Source organism: Piliocolobus tephrosceles, chromosome X, assembly GCF_002776525.5.
Source record: "Piliocolobus tephrosceles isolate RC106 chromosome X, ASM277652v3, whole genome shotgun sequence".
Lineage (NCBI taxonomy): Eukaryota > Metazoa > Chordata > Mammalia > Primates > Cercopithecidae > Piliocolobus > Piliocolobus tephrosceles.
Genome location: NC_045455.1, coordinates 18071035 through 18084450, shown reverse-complemented (window position 1 = coordinate 18084450; position 13416 = coordinate 18071035). Strand labels below are relative to the sequence as shown.

The 13416-nt window shown below is 35.9% G+C and overlaps 1 protein-coding gene across 1 annotated transcript in view; it reads right to left on the bottom strand.

Annotated features, from left to right (window-relative positions):
• Positions 1-13416, bottom strand: part of UGGT2 (UDP-glucose glycoprotein glucosyltransferase 2) — a 586709-nt gene that overhangs the window by 45104 nt on the left and 528189 nt on the right. Inside the window, exons 35-36 of the mRNA XM_031934986.1 lie at positions 11524-11684; positions 10778-10892 (exon numbers count right to left, since the gene is read on the bottom strand). Coding sequence (XP_031790846.1) covers positions 10778-10892; positions 11524-11684 — 276 coding nt within the window. The remainder of the gene's footprint in view (positions 1-10777; positions 10893-11523; positions 11685-13416) is intronic.

Here is a 13416-nt window from a genome sequence, read left to right as displayed (position 1 = left end):
TATATTTCTGTGAAACCACCACATAATTAACATAATTGAATATAGCCATCACCCTGAAGATTCCCTGTGTCCTTTTGCAATTGTTCCCGCCTATCCTTCCTCTACCCACCCAATCAAGTCCCCAGGTAAGCATGAACTGTTTTCACCTTGGATTAGTTTACATTTTCTATAATTTTATATAAATAGGATTACATAATACAAATACTTTTGGTCTGACTTTTCATATAAATGGTAAATACACCTATATACTTTTGGTATGGATCAGCATTGTTATTTTTAGAGTCATCCATGTTGTCTGTGTATAAATAATTCATTCCTTTTTACTACTGAGTAATATTACATTCTATGAATATACCATATCTTTTTATCTATTCTCTTCCTGATAGATATTTGTAGTAGGCAGTTTCTGACATGGCTTCCAGTAATTCCTGACTTCTGGTATTCATTCTCTAGTGCAATTCCTTCTCTTGGTCTGGTTGGATCTAGTGACTACCTTCTAACAAACAGAATATGGCAAAACTAATGGGATGTCAATTCTGAGCTTAGACTACAACAGACTGTGACTTCCATTTTTGTTGGCATCCTCTCTTTCTCTGATTTTTCTCTCTCATGTCTGCCCTTATGGATAAGGCCACCTGCCAGAAACTGATGACTGCCTATAGTCACAGCCAGCAAGGAAATTAGGCCTTTGGTATAATAACTTTTGAAGAACAAACCCTGCCCACAACCATGTGAGCGTCTTTGCCTAGCGGTCAAGTCTTTTGATTAGATGGCAGTCCCTGGGCTGACACAGCAATTGCAGTCTAGAGAGACACAATGAAGCAGAGCACCAAGTTAGGTTAGACCACAGAAACTGATCCAAACAAACTGTTAAGTTGCTATGTTTTGGGTAAGCTGTTATGCAGCAACAGGTAACAAATACAGGGGGGTTGTTCTAGGTTTTGGCTTTTATGAATAACGCTGCTATGAATATTTCTGCACAAATGTTTGTGTGGCCAGGTACTTTTACTTCTTTTGGGTAAATACCCTGAAGTATAATGACTAATCATATGGCAGGTTTAAGTTAAACTGTAAAAGAAACTGCCAAACTGCTTTTCAAACTGGCTTAGCCACTTTACACTCATTTTCACAAGCAATGTATAAGAATTCTAGCAGCTATATATCCTTTCAACACTTGGAATGGTCAGTCTGTTTAATGTTAACCATTCTAACTGGTGTGTAGAGTTATTCACTGTAGTTTTAATTTGCATTTTCCTAATCACTAATGATGTTTAGCATCTTTTCATGGACTTATTGACACTTGATCATCTTTGGTGATGGGTCAATCTGATTCTTTAACAAATCAGATTACTTATTTTCTTATTAATGAGTTTTGGGAACTCTTTATATATTTATCAATTTTTTCTTTTATGAATCACGCTTTTAGTATCATACCTAAAAAATCTCTGCATAACCCAAGATCAGAGATTTTCTCCTATCTTGTAAACATTTTATATTGTATCTTTGTCTATGATGTGTTTGGAATTAATTTTTACTTATGGCATATTAGGGTTTAGAGGTTTTGGGGGTTCTTTTTGCCATAAGGATATCCGATTGTTCCAGCACTGTTTCTTGAAAAGACTATCCTTTCTCCACTGCATTATCCTTGCACTTTTGTCACAAGTCAACCGGCCATATATGTGGGTCTATTTCTGGATTCTTTATTCTGATTCATGGATCAGATTGTCTATCTCTACACCAACACCAACCTATTTTGACTATAGTAGCTCTATATTATGTCTTAAAACAAGGTGGTATAAGTCCTTAAACTTTCTTATTTTTCAAAGTTATTTTGGTGATTTTTATTTTTAATTTTTAATTTTTATTTTTTTGAGACAGAGTTTTGTTCTTGTTACCCAGGCTGGAGTGCAATGGTGTGATCTTGGCTCACTGCAACCTCCACCTCCTGGTTTCAAGTGATTCTCCTGCCTCAGCCTCCCAAGTAGCTAGGATTACAGGTGCCCGCCACCACACCCAGCTAATTTTTTATGTTTTTAGTAGAGACAGAGTTTCACCATGTTGGCCAGGCTGGTCTCCAACTCCTGACCTCAAGTGATCCACCTGCCTCAGTCTCCCAAAATGCTGGGATTACAGTGTGAGCCACAGTGCCTGGCCTGTTTTGGTGATTTTAGGTCTATGGCATTCCATTTGAATTTTAGAATCAACTTCATTAATTTGTACAGGAAAGCCTACTGAATATTAGAAAAAACAGAAAGTAATGTTTTCATTGGAATTGCATTAAATCTAGTGATTAATTTGGGGAGAAACTACATCTTAACAATATTGAATCTTCCAACCACGAACAAGGTATACCTCTCTAAATATTCAGCTGAGTTTTAATCTCTCTCAGCAGTTTTGCAGTTTTCAGTCTGTAAGTCTTAAGTCTGACCACTAAGGTTTTCATTTCCAAAATGCTACAGAAATGGATATTTAATTTCAATTTCCAATTGTTATTGCTAGTATATAGAAATAGAATTGGATTTTAATAGTGATTTTCTATCTTGCAGCTTTGTGAAATGCAGTTATTAGTTCTAGCTTTTTGGCAGATTACACGAGGTTTTCCACCTAGATGATCACATTGATTGTCCCCGTTACCCGTTCAAGACAGCCAGTTTTACTTATTTCTTGCCAATCTGAATGCCTTTTTTTTTCTTGCCTTGCTGTACTAGGTATCTGTCTAGTATAATACTGAATAGGAAAGGTAAGAGTGGATATCCTTGCTGTGTTTCTGATCTAGGGAGAAAGCATTCAGTCTTTGATTATTAAGTATGATGTTAGCTGTAGCTTTTTCATAGATGCCCTTTATCAGGATGAGGAAGTTCCCTTCCAGTTCTAGTGTGCTGAGAGTTTTAAATCAGTAATGGATACTGGAGTATATCAAATACTCTTTTGCATCTATTTAGTTGATCTCATATATATATATGTATATATGGATATGTATTTCAGTCTTTAATATAGGGAGTTACATTGATTTTCTAATATTGAATCAATCTTGCATTCCTGGGATAAAGTTCATGTGGTCATGATTCATGATATAAGATCCTTCTTATATCACTAAATTTGATTACTTAAAACTTTGTTAACAATTTTTACAACTTTTCTTAAGAAATGCTTGTCTATAATTTTCCTTTCTTATAATATCTTTGGTCTTGATGTCAAGGGAATGCTGCCTCACAGAATGAGTTGAAAAGTATTCCCTTCTCTTCAATTTTCTGGAAGAGTTTGTGTAAAACTGGTATTATTTCTTTCTCTGAAGTTTGATAGAATTCACTACTGAAGCTATCTGGGCCTGGGGATTTAAACTACAAATTCCATTTCTTCAGCTGATACAGGGTTATTCAGGTTACCTATTTCATGTTCTGACTTTTGGTAGTTTGTGTCTTTTAAGTAATTTGGCCATTTCATCAAGGTTGTTGAATGTATTACCAGAAACTTGATTCTAATAGTCCCTTGATTATTCTTTCAGTATCTGTAGAATCTGTGTGCTGTCATGTATCACATTTCTATATTGGTAATTTGTGTCTTCTACCTTTTTTTTTCCTGAACAGTCTAGATAGAGGTTCATCGGTTTTGCTGATTTTCTCCAAAAACCAGCTTAGGTTTCATTTTTTAAAATCTACAAAAATGCATCTTTTCATCTTTTTTTTTTTTTTTCATTTTACTGATTTCCATTCTAACCTTAATTATTCCTTTTTTCTATTTTATTTTTTAGAGCAGTTATTAGGTTCACAGTCAAATTAAGAGGAAGGCAGAGATTTCCCATATACTCACTGTTCCCACACAGGCATTACCTACTCCCCTATTATCAATACCTCCCACCAAAGTGATATGTTTGTTACAATACATGAACCTACATTCATGCATTGTACTCATTCAAAGTCTAAAGTTTACATTAGGCTTCTTTCTTGGTGTTGTACATTCTACGGGTTTGGACAACTGTATAATGACATGTATCTAACACTATGTATTTTCCCTGCTTAAAAATTCTCTGTGCTCCACCATATCATCACCTGCCCCCTCCCGGCCACTAAACTCTGACAACCACTTATCTTTATAATGTCTCCATAATTTTGCTTTTTCCAGAATGTTATATAGTTAAATTAATACAGTATGTAATCTTTTCAGATTGGCTTCTTTCACTTAGTTATTATACATTTAAAGTTATTCCTTGTCTTTTCATGGCTTAATAGCTCATTTCTTTTTAACTCTGAATAATATTCTATGGTCTGGATGTACGCGTTTCTTTACCGATTCACCTACTAAAAGACGTCTGGGTTGGCTGCATTTTTGGCAGTTATAAATAAAGGTGTTATAAATATCTTTGTGCAGGTTTTTATGTAGCCATAGTTTTCAACTCCTTTGAGGAAATTCCAAAAACTACAATGGCTAAATCGTATGCTAAGAGTATGTTTGGTTTTATAAGAAACTGTCAAATTGTCTTCCAAAGTGACTATACCATTTTGTACTCTTATCAGCAATGAACGTGAGTTCCTCTTGCTTCACATCTTTACTAGCCTTTGCTGTTGTCAGTATTCTGGATTTTGGCCTAATAGGTGTGTGGTGGTATCTAACTGTTGTTTAATTTGTGTATCCCTGATGATATATGATGTGGAACATCTGCTCATATGCTTATATGTCATCTGTATATGTTCTTTGGTGAAGTGTCTGTTAAGGTCTTTAGTCCATTTCCGAATTTGTTTTCTGATTGTTGAGTCTTTAGAGTTCTTTGCATTTTTTTGGATAACACTACTTTACAGATGCATCTTTTACAAATATATTTTTGCCAAAATACTTGTCCTTTCTTTCTCTTGTCATTGTCTTTTGCAGAACAGAAGTTTTTAATTTCAGAGGAGTACAGCTTATCAATTCTTAACTTTCACGGATCATGACTTTGGTGTTACATCTAAAAAGTCATTGTCATACCCAAGGCCATCCAGGTTTTCTCCTACATTGCCTTCCAGGAGTTTTGCATTTTGTGTTTTACATTCAAGTCTATAAACCATTCTGAGTTAATTTTTCTGAAGGGTGTAAGATCTGTGCCTAGATTCATTTTCTTCTTACGAGATGTTCAGTTGTTCCAGTTACATTTGTTAAAAATACTATCTTAGCTCTATCTTTGTTCCTCTGTCAAAGATTGGGTGACTATATTTATGTGGGTTTATTTCTGGGCTCTCTATTCTGTTCCGTTGATCTATTTTTCTATTCTTTTGCCAACATACTGTCTTGATTACTATAGCTTTACAGTGAAGTAAGTCTGGTATTGCTAGTTTTCTGACTTTCTTCTTTTTCAATATTGTGCTGGTTATTCTAGGTATTTTCCTTTTCTATATAAACTTTAAAATCAGTAGGTTGACAATCATAAAACAACTTGCTAGGACTTTGATTGGAATTGTGTTGAATCTATAAATTGATCTGGGAAGAATTCATCAATGTAGTCTTGAGCAATTTAGTCTTCCTATCCACAAACAGGGAATACCTCTTCAGGTATTTCAGTGTTTTTGAATTTCTTTCATTAGAATTTTACAGTTTTCCTCATGCAGAGAAACATACTTTATTAGATTTATACTTAAATATTATTTTGGTGCCAATTTAAATGATACTGTGTTTTTAATTTTAAATTCCACTTGTTCATTGTTGGCATACAGAAAAATGACTTTTTCTTTGTCATATATCTTATATTCTTAAATCTCTATCAGGCAATGTGCAAAGATCCCTATGCAAATGATATTATTAAAAATAAAATACAACCCTAAAATGTACATTATAAACATAAGGGAATAATTTTAATATACTTTAAAAAAATTTATCTTATGGCTGGGCACGGTGGCTCACACTTGTATTCCCAGCACTTTGGGAGGCCGAGGCGAGTGGATCACGAAGTCAGGAGATTGGGACCATCCTAACATGGTGAAACCCTGTCTCTACTAAAATATACAAAAAATTAGCCGGGCGTGGTGATGGGCGCCTGTAGTACCAGCTACTCAGGTGGCTGAGGCAGGAGATTGGCGTGAACCCGGGGGGCGGAGCTTACAGTGAGCCTAGATTGTGCCACTGCACTCTAGCCTGGGTGACAGAGCCAGACTCTGGCTCAAAAAAAAAATTGTGCAAAATAGTATTTAATTTTTTATAAATAGCTTTCTTTTATTATACTTATTCTTTATTTCAGACCCCTGATCTAAGCCCATAGACTTTGTAATCAGTCTTTTGCTCCAGGTTAATTAATTAAACTTTTATTTTTGGTTCAGGGTTACATGTGCAAGCCTGCTATACAGGTAAATTGAATGTCATGGGGGTTTAGTGTACAAATTATTTTGTCACGCAGGTAGTAAGCATAGTACCTGATAGGTAGTAAAAATGACTTTTATATATTAATCTTTTATATATTAATTTATACTTTTATATATTAATCATACATTAACCTTTGACCTTGCTATAATGCCTTATTGGTATACTGATTTTCATTTTTTGGTCATTTTTTTGGATTGTCTAAGTAGGCATTTGCAAACAAACGCAGTTTTATTTCTTCCTTCCCCATGTGTATACCTTTTATTTCCTTTTCTTGTCTTACTGCACTAGCCAGGACCTTACTTTGGTTTTAACTTTTCTTTTTTCCCTAGTTTCTAGGTAGAAGATGAGGTTGAAACCTTTTTTCTTGCCTAATGGAGGTTCTTAGTACTATAAATTTATTTCTAAGAACCATTTTAGCTGCTTATGAATATATTCCAACCATAGGCTACTTTTCTTTCTATACAAACTGAATAATGAGGTACATGAATGTAGAAAGAAAAATAGTCTATAGTTGGAATATATTCATAAGAAGTGGTGAATGGTTTGACCAACTGGTCAGAAGCCAAGAAACAGAAAGATAGGAAGATTAAGGGCAAGAAATTCTGGGGTAGAAGTTTCTGGATGAGCCTGTGGGGGTGGCATAAACTGTCAGGATCTTTGGGTACTTCATGTTAAACAGCCACCAGAAAGCATTCAACACAGAATCAGCACTAAATAACTAGGCAGTCAAAATTATGTGGTTTGTGGAAGTCTGCTAGCCTTGATCATAGGCTACTCCAATGACACAATGGGCACATGAATGGAGTTGACATGCTGGCAGAGATGGAGACTGTGTATGGGCCCAACAGCACAGGCTCCTACTTACCCAGGCTCATCTAGTTCTTATAGCTGCCAACAGCAGAGGTAAACACTGAGCTTCTAATACAGCACTTACACTTTGCAAAGACCAATCAGCTGTTTGATGGTAAGTTGGCTACACTAGATGTCCTTTTACGCAGATTCTTCTGGACTGACCTATACACATATTCTATGTATGGGTTTGCCTTTCTTGCTCACAGAAACCTAGCACCATTACCTAAAGATTTATAGTTATCTACTGACAAAGGTTTCTATATAATACTGTATTAGACCAAGAGACCCAATTTATAGCAAAGGCACTGTGGCAGACGGCACATGATCCCACAGTCCTGTCACATACTGCACAATGTAGAAGATGCTGGCTAATGGAGCAATGGAATGGTTTACTAAGGGCACAGCAGAGGTGCTAGCTTGGAGTCAAACTCTTGCAAAGGTGAGGTGCCATCTTACAGATGCAGTATTATATTTTACATCAACAACCATTTTATGGTGCTGTGCTACCATTTGGAAAAATTACATAGGCCCAAGGGGGCAAAATAGAAGTGACCATACTTATCATCACTTCCAGTGACTCTCTTGAGGAAGTTATGCTTATTTTCCCTCCCAATTCCTGGTGGTTCTGTGTCATATCACTAGGTTAGAGGAATCTAGAATGGATAATAAAGGGAGATGATGAGTACAAGTGTGGACTTTTGACCAGTTCCAGAGGTACGCACTACAGTTTGTTCTACTAACCTCCCTCTTACAAGTTTTCCTTTGAACTTGTGAAACAGTAAGTGTATGATCCATGAAGTACAGTGTGGACTACAATGGATGCTGTGATGCAGCAACCAGATCTCCATTCAAATCTGAAAACTATTCTCCTAGCTGCTGGGAGTGCTACTCAGCTGTCAGCTATCTCTAGGGAACTGCTGTTGGAAAAGAGTTGTCTCACCCAAGGTCACCCCTTTACCTGGGGCAGCCCATATTCAATGACTGGTTGATATGAAGGAATAAAGACTTGCCCAAACCTGTGAAAACTTTGAATGACCATCTTAGCTTCACAGCTCCCTGTGGGGTCAGTCAACTGAGGTCTTAATGGAACTTGTAAAGTTTCCCCAATTCCATTTCTTTCCTCCACAGTTGCTGGTCCTGAGAGTACTTCCTAATAAACTTCCTGTAAGCTAATTTCCATGTTAGAATTAGGTGGCTTCCTGAGTAATACAACCTGTAACAGGCAGCTAAGTGGTATTTGCTGATGGAGGGAATGGTGGAAGAAGAACAGAACTTGAGTTCTTGACTTTTTAATTTGAGATAAGTTTTGGGCATTAATGTGGCAATGTCAGTAGAGTTAATACAGGAGTTTGGAATTCAAGGGAAAGCTAAGAGCCAGAGATAAGATTTGGGAACTATTAATAGAAAGATATAAATTGAAACTATGACTGGCTGTAAGACTGTCACTAGAGATGGTACAGAGTGAGAAGTGGGCCAAGGCAGAGATGTAGAGAATAGCAACATTTAAAGGAAAAGTAGAGAAAAAGTAGTTCGACCAAAAAAATTGTGGTGGGAAAGCCAGGGATGTCAAAGAAGAACCAGCAAAGTCTGACATGGAAGCCAATAGAGAGTCAAGAGAGTGTCAAGAAAGGAGAGGTTGAAAACATCCATGCTGCAAAGAGGGCACATAAAAACAAACAAGAAGAGCTCACTACACATTTTCACCTAAGAAAAAAGATACTTTGCTTTTACTGAGAAGTTTTAAGTGGATAGGAGAGAGTGGGAGCCAAACTACATGTGAGTAAGGACAATCATCCCCAAAATGTGGTAATATAGTACTGGGAGAACACCTTGGACAGTTCCTGAATTGCTTGAAAAATGAATCCTTTCTTCAGTTGTCCATAGGCAGATAACAGGCAACTTCATAGACTTTCATTCTTATGAAAGCCTAAGAATTTCTTATAAATAATACATTGGTAAAATTATCAAGAATTACCAAAGACGTATTCATAATCAAAATCTGGCATGTTATTGAGGTTTACTGAGGACCCTAGTCAGTTTTCTACTAATTGGCAATAATGAAGAGACCCTATTTTGTATGTAAACACATATATATTTGAAGATCTCCCAACTTTCAAGAATGATTAAAAAAATCAATTACTTACCAGTGTGGTCTTGAATAATTCATATTTTGACATATAATTTCCCACTTACTAGACTTTTAAACAAAGAGATTAAGCTTTCTACATTATCTGGAGCCTCTGTTAACTCTTTTCCTTCATTTTTACTTTATTCCCCCCATCTTTATCCCAACCATACTGACTTTCTTGCTATTCCTCAAACATGGAAGGCCCAATCCTACCTTGGGACCTTTGCATCAGATATTCTCTTTGGCCTGGAATACTCAAGGACATCTGCATTGTCAGCTTTTATGCCTCCATCTAAAATTCACTCAAAAATCATCTTCATAGAAACATATGGCCAATTTATACCTGCAAGCCCCAGCCCCTATTCAGTATTCTGAACTCTGTATCATGCTTTCATGTTTTTTTCTCCAAAATATTTATTATCTTTAAACATTATTTTAAAATTTTATTTTCCTATTAGAATGAAAATATCATGAGCTAAAGAAATCTTGTTTTTGTTTTCTGATGTCTGAGGTCTTAGGAGAATATCTGGCACATAGCAGGTATTCAACAGATGAATGAATGAACAAACATGCATGGTTGTGATAAGAGTAAGGAAAAAGAGTAGGGATTATGGGCTACAGAGTCTTTTGTCTTTGCTTAAATTATCTAAAATGTTTCAGATGCAATCATGGGGAAATTGATAGGACATTAGGAAAATAGTGCTTGTGAGGTGAAAGAAAATGTTAAGGCAGTATCAGGGTGGGGGTGCACTGGATGAAGGATTTGTCTTGAAGATCAGAGAGAGAGACACTTGAGCATGTTTAAACAATGATGGAAGAGAGTAAGAAAAAAAGAGGGTGACATGGTTTGGCTGTGTCCCCACCTAAATCTCATCATAAATTGTAATTCCCATAATCCTCACCTGTTGTGGGAGGGACGAGGTAGAGATAACTGACTCATGGGGGTGGTTTTCCCTATCCTGTTCTCTTGATAGCGAGTGGGTTCTCATGAGATCTAATGGTTTAAAAGGGGCTTCCCCCTTCAACTGGGCACTCATTCTCTCTCCTGCTACTATGTGAAGAAGGACACGTTTGCTTCCTCTTCCGCCATGATTGTAAGTGTCCTGAGGCCTCCCTAGCCATGCAGAACTGTGAGTCAATTAAACCTCTTTCCTTTATAAATTACCCAGTCTTGGGTATATCTTTATTAGCAGTGAGAATGGACTAATACAGAGGGTAACTAAAACAGGGCATAAAGCAGAAAGAAGAGGTTTGAGAATGGAAAAGTGAGGATAAAATACTATTAGTTTTGAAAATGTTGAGCTTGAGGTGAAAAAATTATGTATAAGTAGAGATATCCAATAGACAATTACATAAATGTCAGAAACTTGAGAAAAAAGCTCAAAATATAAGACTTTAAAGTTTATGAGCAGGGAGTTGGAACAGTCTATGTATACACACTGAAAATTATTCTGTTAACATTTTACTTACCTGATCTAGGTTTGAAAGACTGTTTGGATCTTGACTGAGAGCCTGGTACTGGCCCCTGAGCCTGTCACCTGCTCCAATTCTCCTGAACTTCTTGAGATCCACTACATATAAAGCACTGCAAAAATGAATTACTTCTTGATAGCCTATGTTGTTTATGTAGTTTTAGTTTTACTTTCCTCCAATGAATGTCTACAGTGACGGTATTAACTACAGATATCCTAAGATCTAATAACAATTACTCCTTTCGAAGATTTGCTCCTAATGTCTCATACTGTTTCCCAGGAGTTTAAAGTTTGTTTTAATTTTGGTAGAACCCATAATCTTTTAGGGTCACCCCAAGCTTTTCCAAGCTGTCATGAAACTCATGGCCTTACAAAAGGCCATGAGGCACTGAAGATATAATCTCAATTTTATTTCACAAACCAAGTTTAAATCTTCTGGAGTAGTTAGGAGCCATATTACTTGGTTTTAACTCCTAGCTCAGTTATATACTAGCAGGGTAAGCCTGGGCAAGTTACATAAATGCTGTATGCCTCAGTTTCCACATCTACAAAATGGAGATAACAACACTGTCTCAAGATTGTCACAAAGATTTTATGACTTAATATACGTAAAGGTTTACAAGAGTGACTGGCATGGAATGAACACTATGTAATTGGTTGCTTTTATTGCATAATTTTTAAGAAAACTGGAAATTGTATTTCAATACATTATTTACTAAATGGTAAGGGTATGACTTTTCTTACCTGATATGGTATTTCCGTCTTAAAAGATGTGATGCCCAGTATCCTGTTTTCCAGAAACGATATCCATCCATTTCCCTGCGGCTATCACAAAATGGAGTATACCCATAAGGAGCTCCATCCAGATCGAAATCTCGAAGTTCTTTTAGATCATGTCTCACAATCTAAATAAGTAAAATAGGCTGTCTGATAAAGACTGTAAAATAATATAAGCCTTTTTTTATGGGAATCTTATATCATTATTACCCTATTACAGAAATCCAAACAGTTGTATTTTCCTCACAGTGGTTTCACGTAATATGAATTTACTGAATTTAACATTTTTTCCTCTTGCCCTTACAGGTTAAAGGTAAACTAAAATTTATATTCCTAGTCTTTAAGACAGTGGTCTTACTCACCAACAAGAATATTTTGTTGTATCATTTATAAACAAGTCATTTTACGAATCAGATATTTGGGAAAGGGGTTAAATATTACATAAGTGCAGAGCTCTTAGTCTCTCCATGTATGAATAACAAAATCATTCCATGGCAAATCTCCATTATTGTATACTGACAAGTGTTAAGTTTGAATCATAAAGAAAAATCTCCCAATTATTCTTAATAGCTTGAATGAAATAGTATCCATGTTATTTTTGAATACACTCAAGCCTCCTAGAAAAATATTAGTGTACACGTTGAAGGAAAGGTAGGAGAAAGAATCATATTAGATATTATGTGTGGGGCTAAGATGGGAGGATTGCTTGAGGCCAGAAGTTTGAGACCAGCCTGGGCAACATAGTGAGACCCCGTCTGTACAAAAAAAAAAAAAAAAAAAAAAAAATTAGCCAGGCGTGGTGGTGTGCATCTGGAGTTCCAGCTCCTAGGATGCTGAGGTGGGAGGATGGCTCGAATGCAGGAGTCTGAGGCTGCAGTAAGCTATGACTGTGCCACTGCACTCCAGCCTGGATGACAGAGTGAGATCCTGTCTCTTAAAAAAAAAAAGTGTGTTTAGAAATGCTATTTTCTTAGTTTACATTGTAATGTTTCATATTTATCAATTTGGAATAGAGTACAAAAACAATGAGAGTTTAGAATATGAGTACATTCTAACATAGGACTTGAAAATATACTTTTTGTTCCACATAAATTCTAACTTATCCATTTAATTTATATTTTCATTTACATATTACCTTTTTCTTAGAAATTCTGTGTATTTTCAAATTTTTTTTCCCACTAATGATTCAAAAGCAATGCAAGGGGGGAAAAAGAAAAAGCAATAATTTTTGGACATACAAATTTTGAAAGCAGAGGGCCTTGGGTTTTTTTTTGTTTTTTTTGGGCCAAATTTATTTGCTTTTATTTTTAGACATAAGGTCTCACTCTGTCACTCAGGCTGGAGTGTGGTGGCATGATTATAGCTCACTGTGACCTTGAATTCCTGGGCTCAAGCTTTCCTCCCCACCTCAGCCTCCAAAAGTGCTGAGACTACAGGCATAAATTGGCCAAATTTAAAATGCTCTTTTCCTTAAGTGATAAGAGTGATGAAAATTTGGTTATTGGTTGAATGCGAAACAATGCTGTTGAAGGTAGAAGAATAAGAGTTGTATGAACTGCTAGCTTTTCTAGCAAGAAGAAACTGCTAATTTTAAACAAATATCAGCTCATACTTTACAGTAATTCATTTAATTACTCTTATTATGACTAATATAAGTATTTGTTTTAGTTCGCAAACGTAAAAAACTACTACTTCAGAGAGAAAACTTCCATGTCCTAAATAATAACTGGTACTTCTTACAATGCCTCCAATTTTCCCCTGGAGTTCTGACTTTTTGTTTTTAAAGATACTTTGCTTATATATCACAATCATATCTTAAGCACTGTAATGAAGATAATAAACATGAGCAACATGAATTAA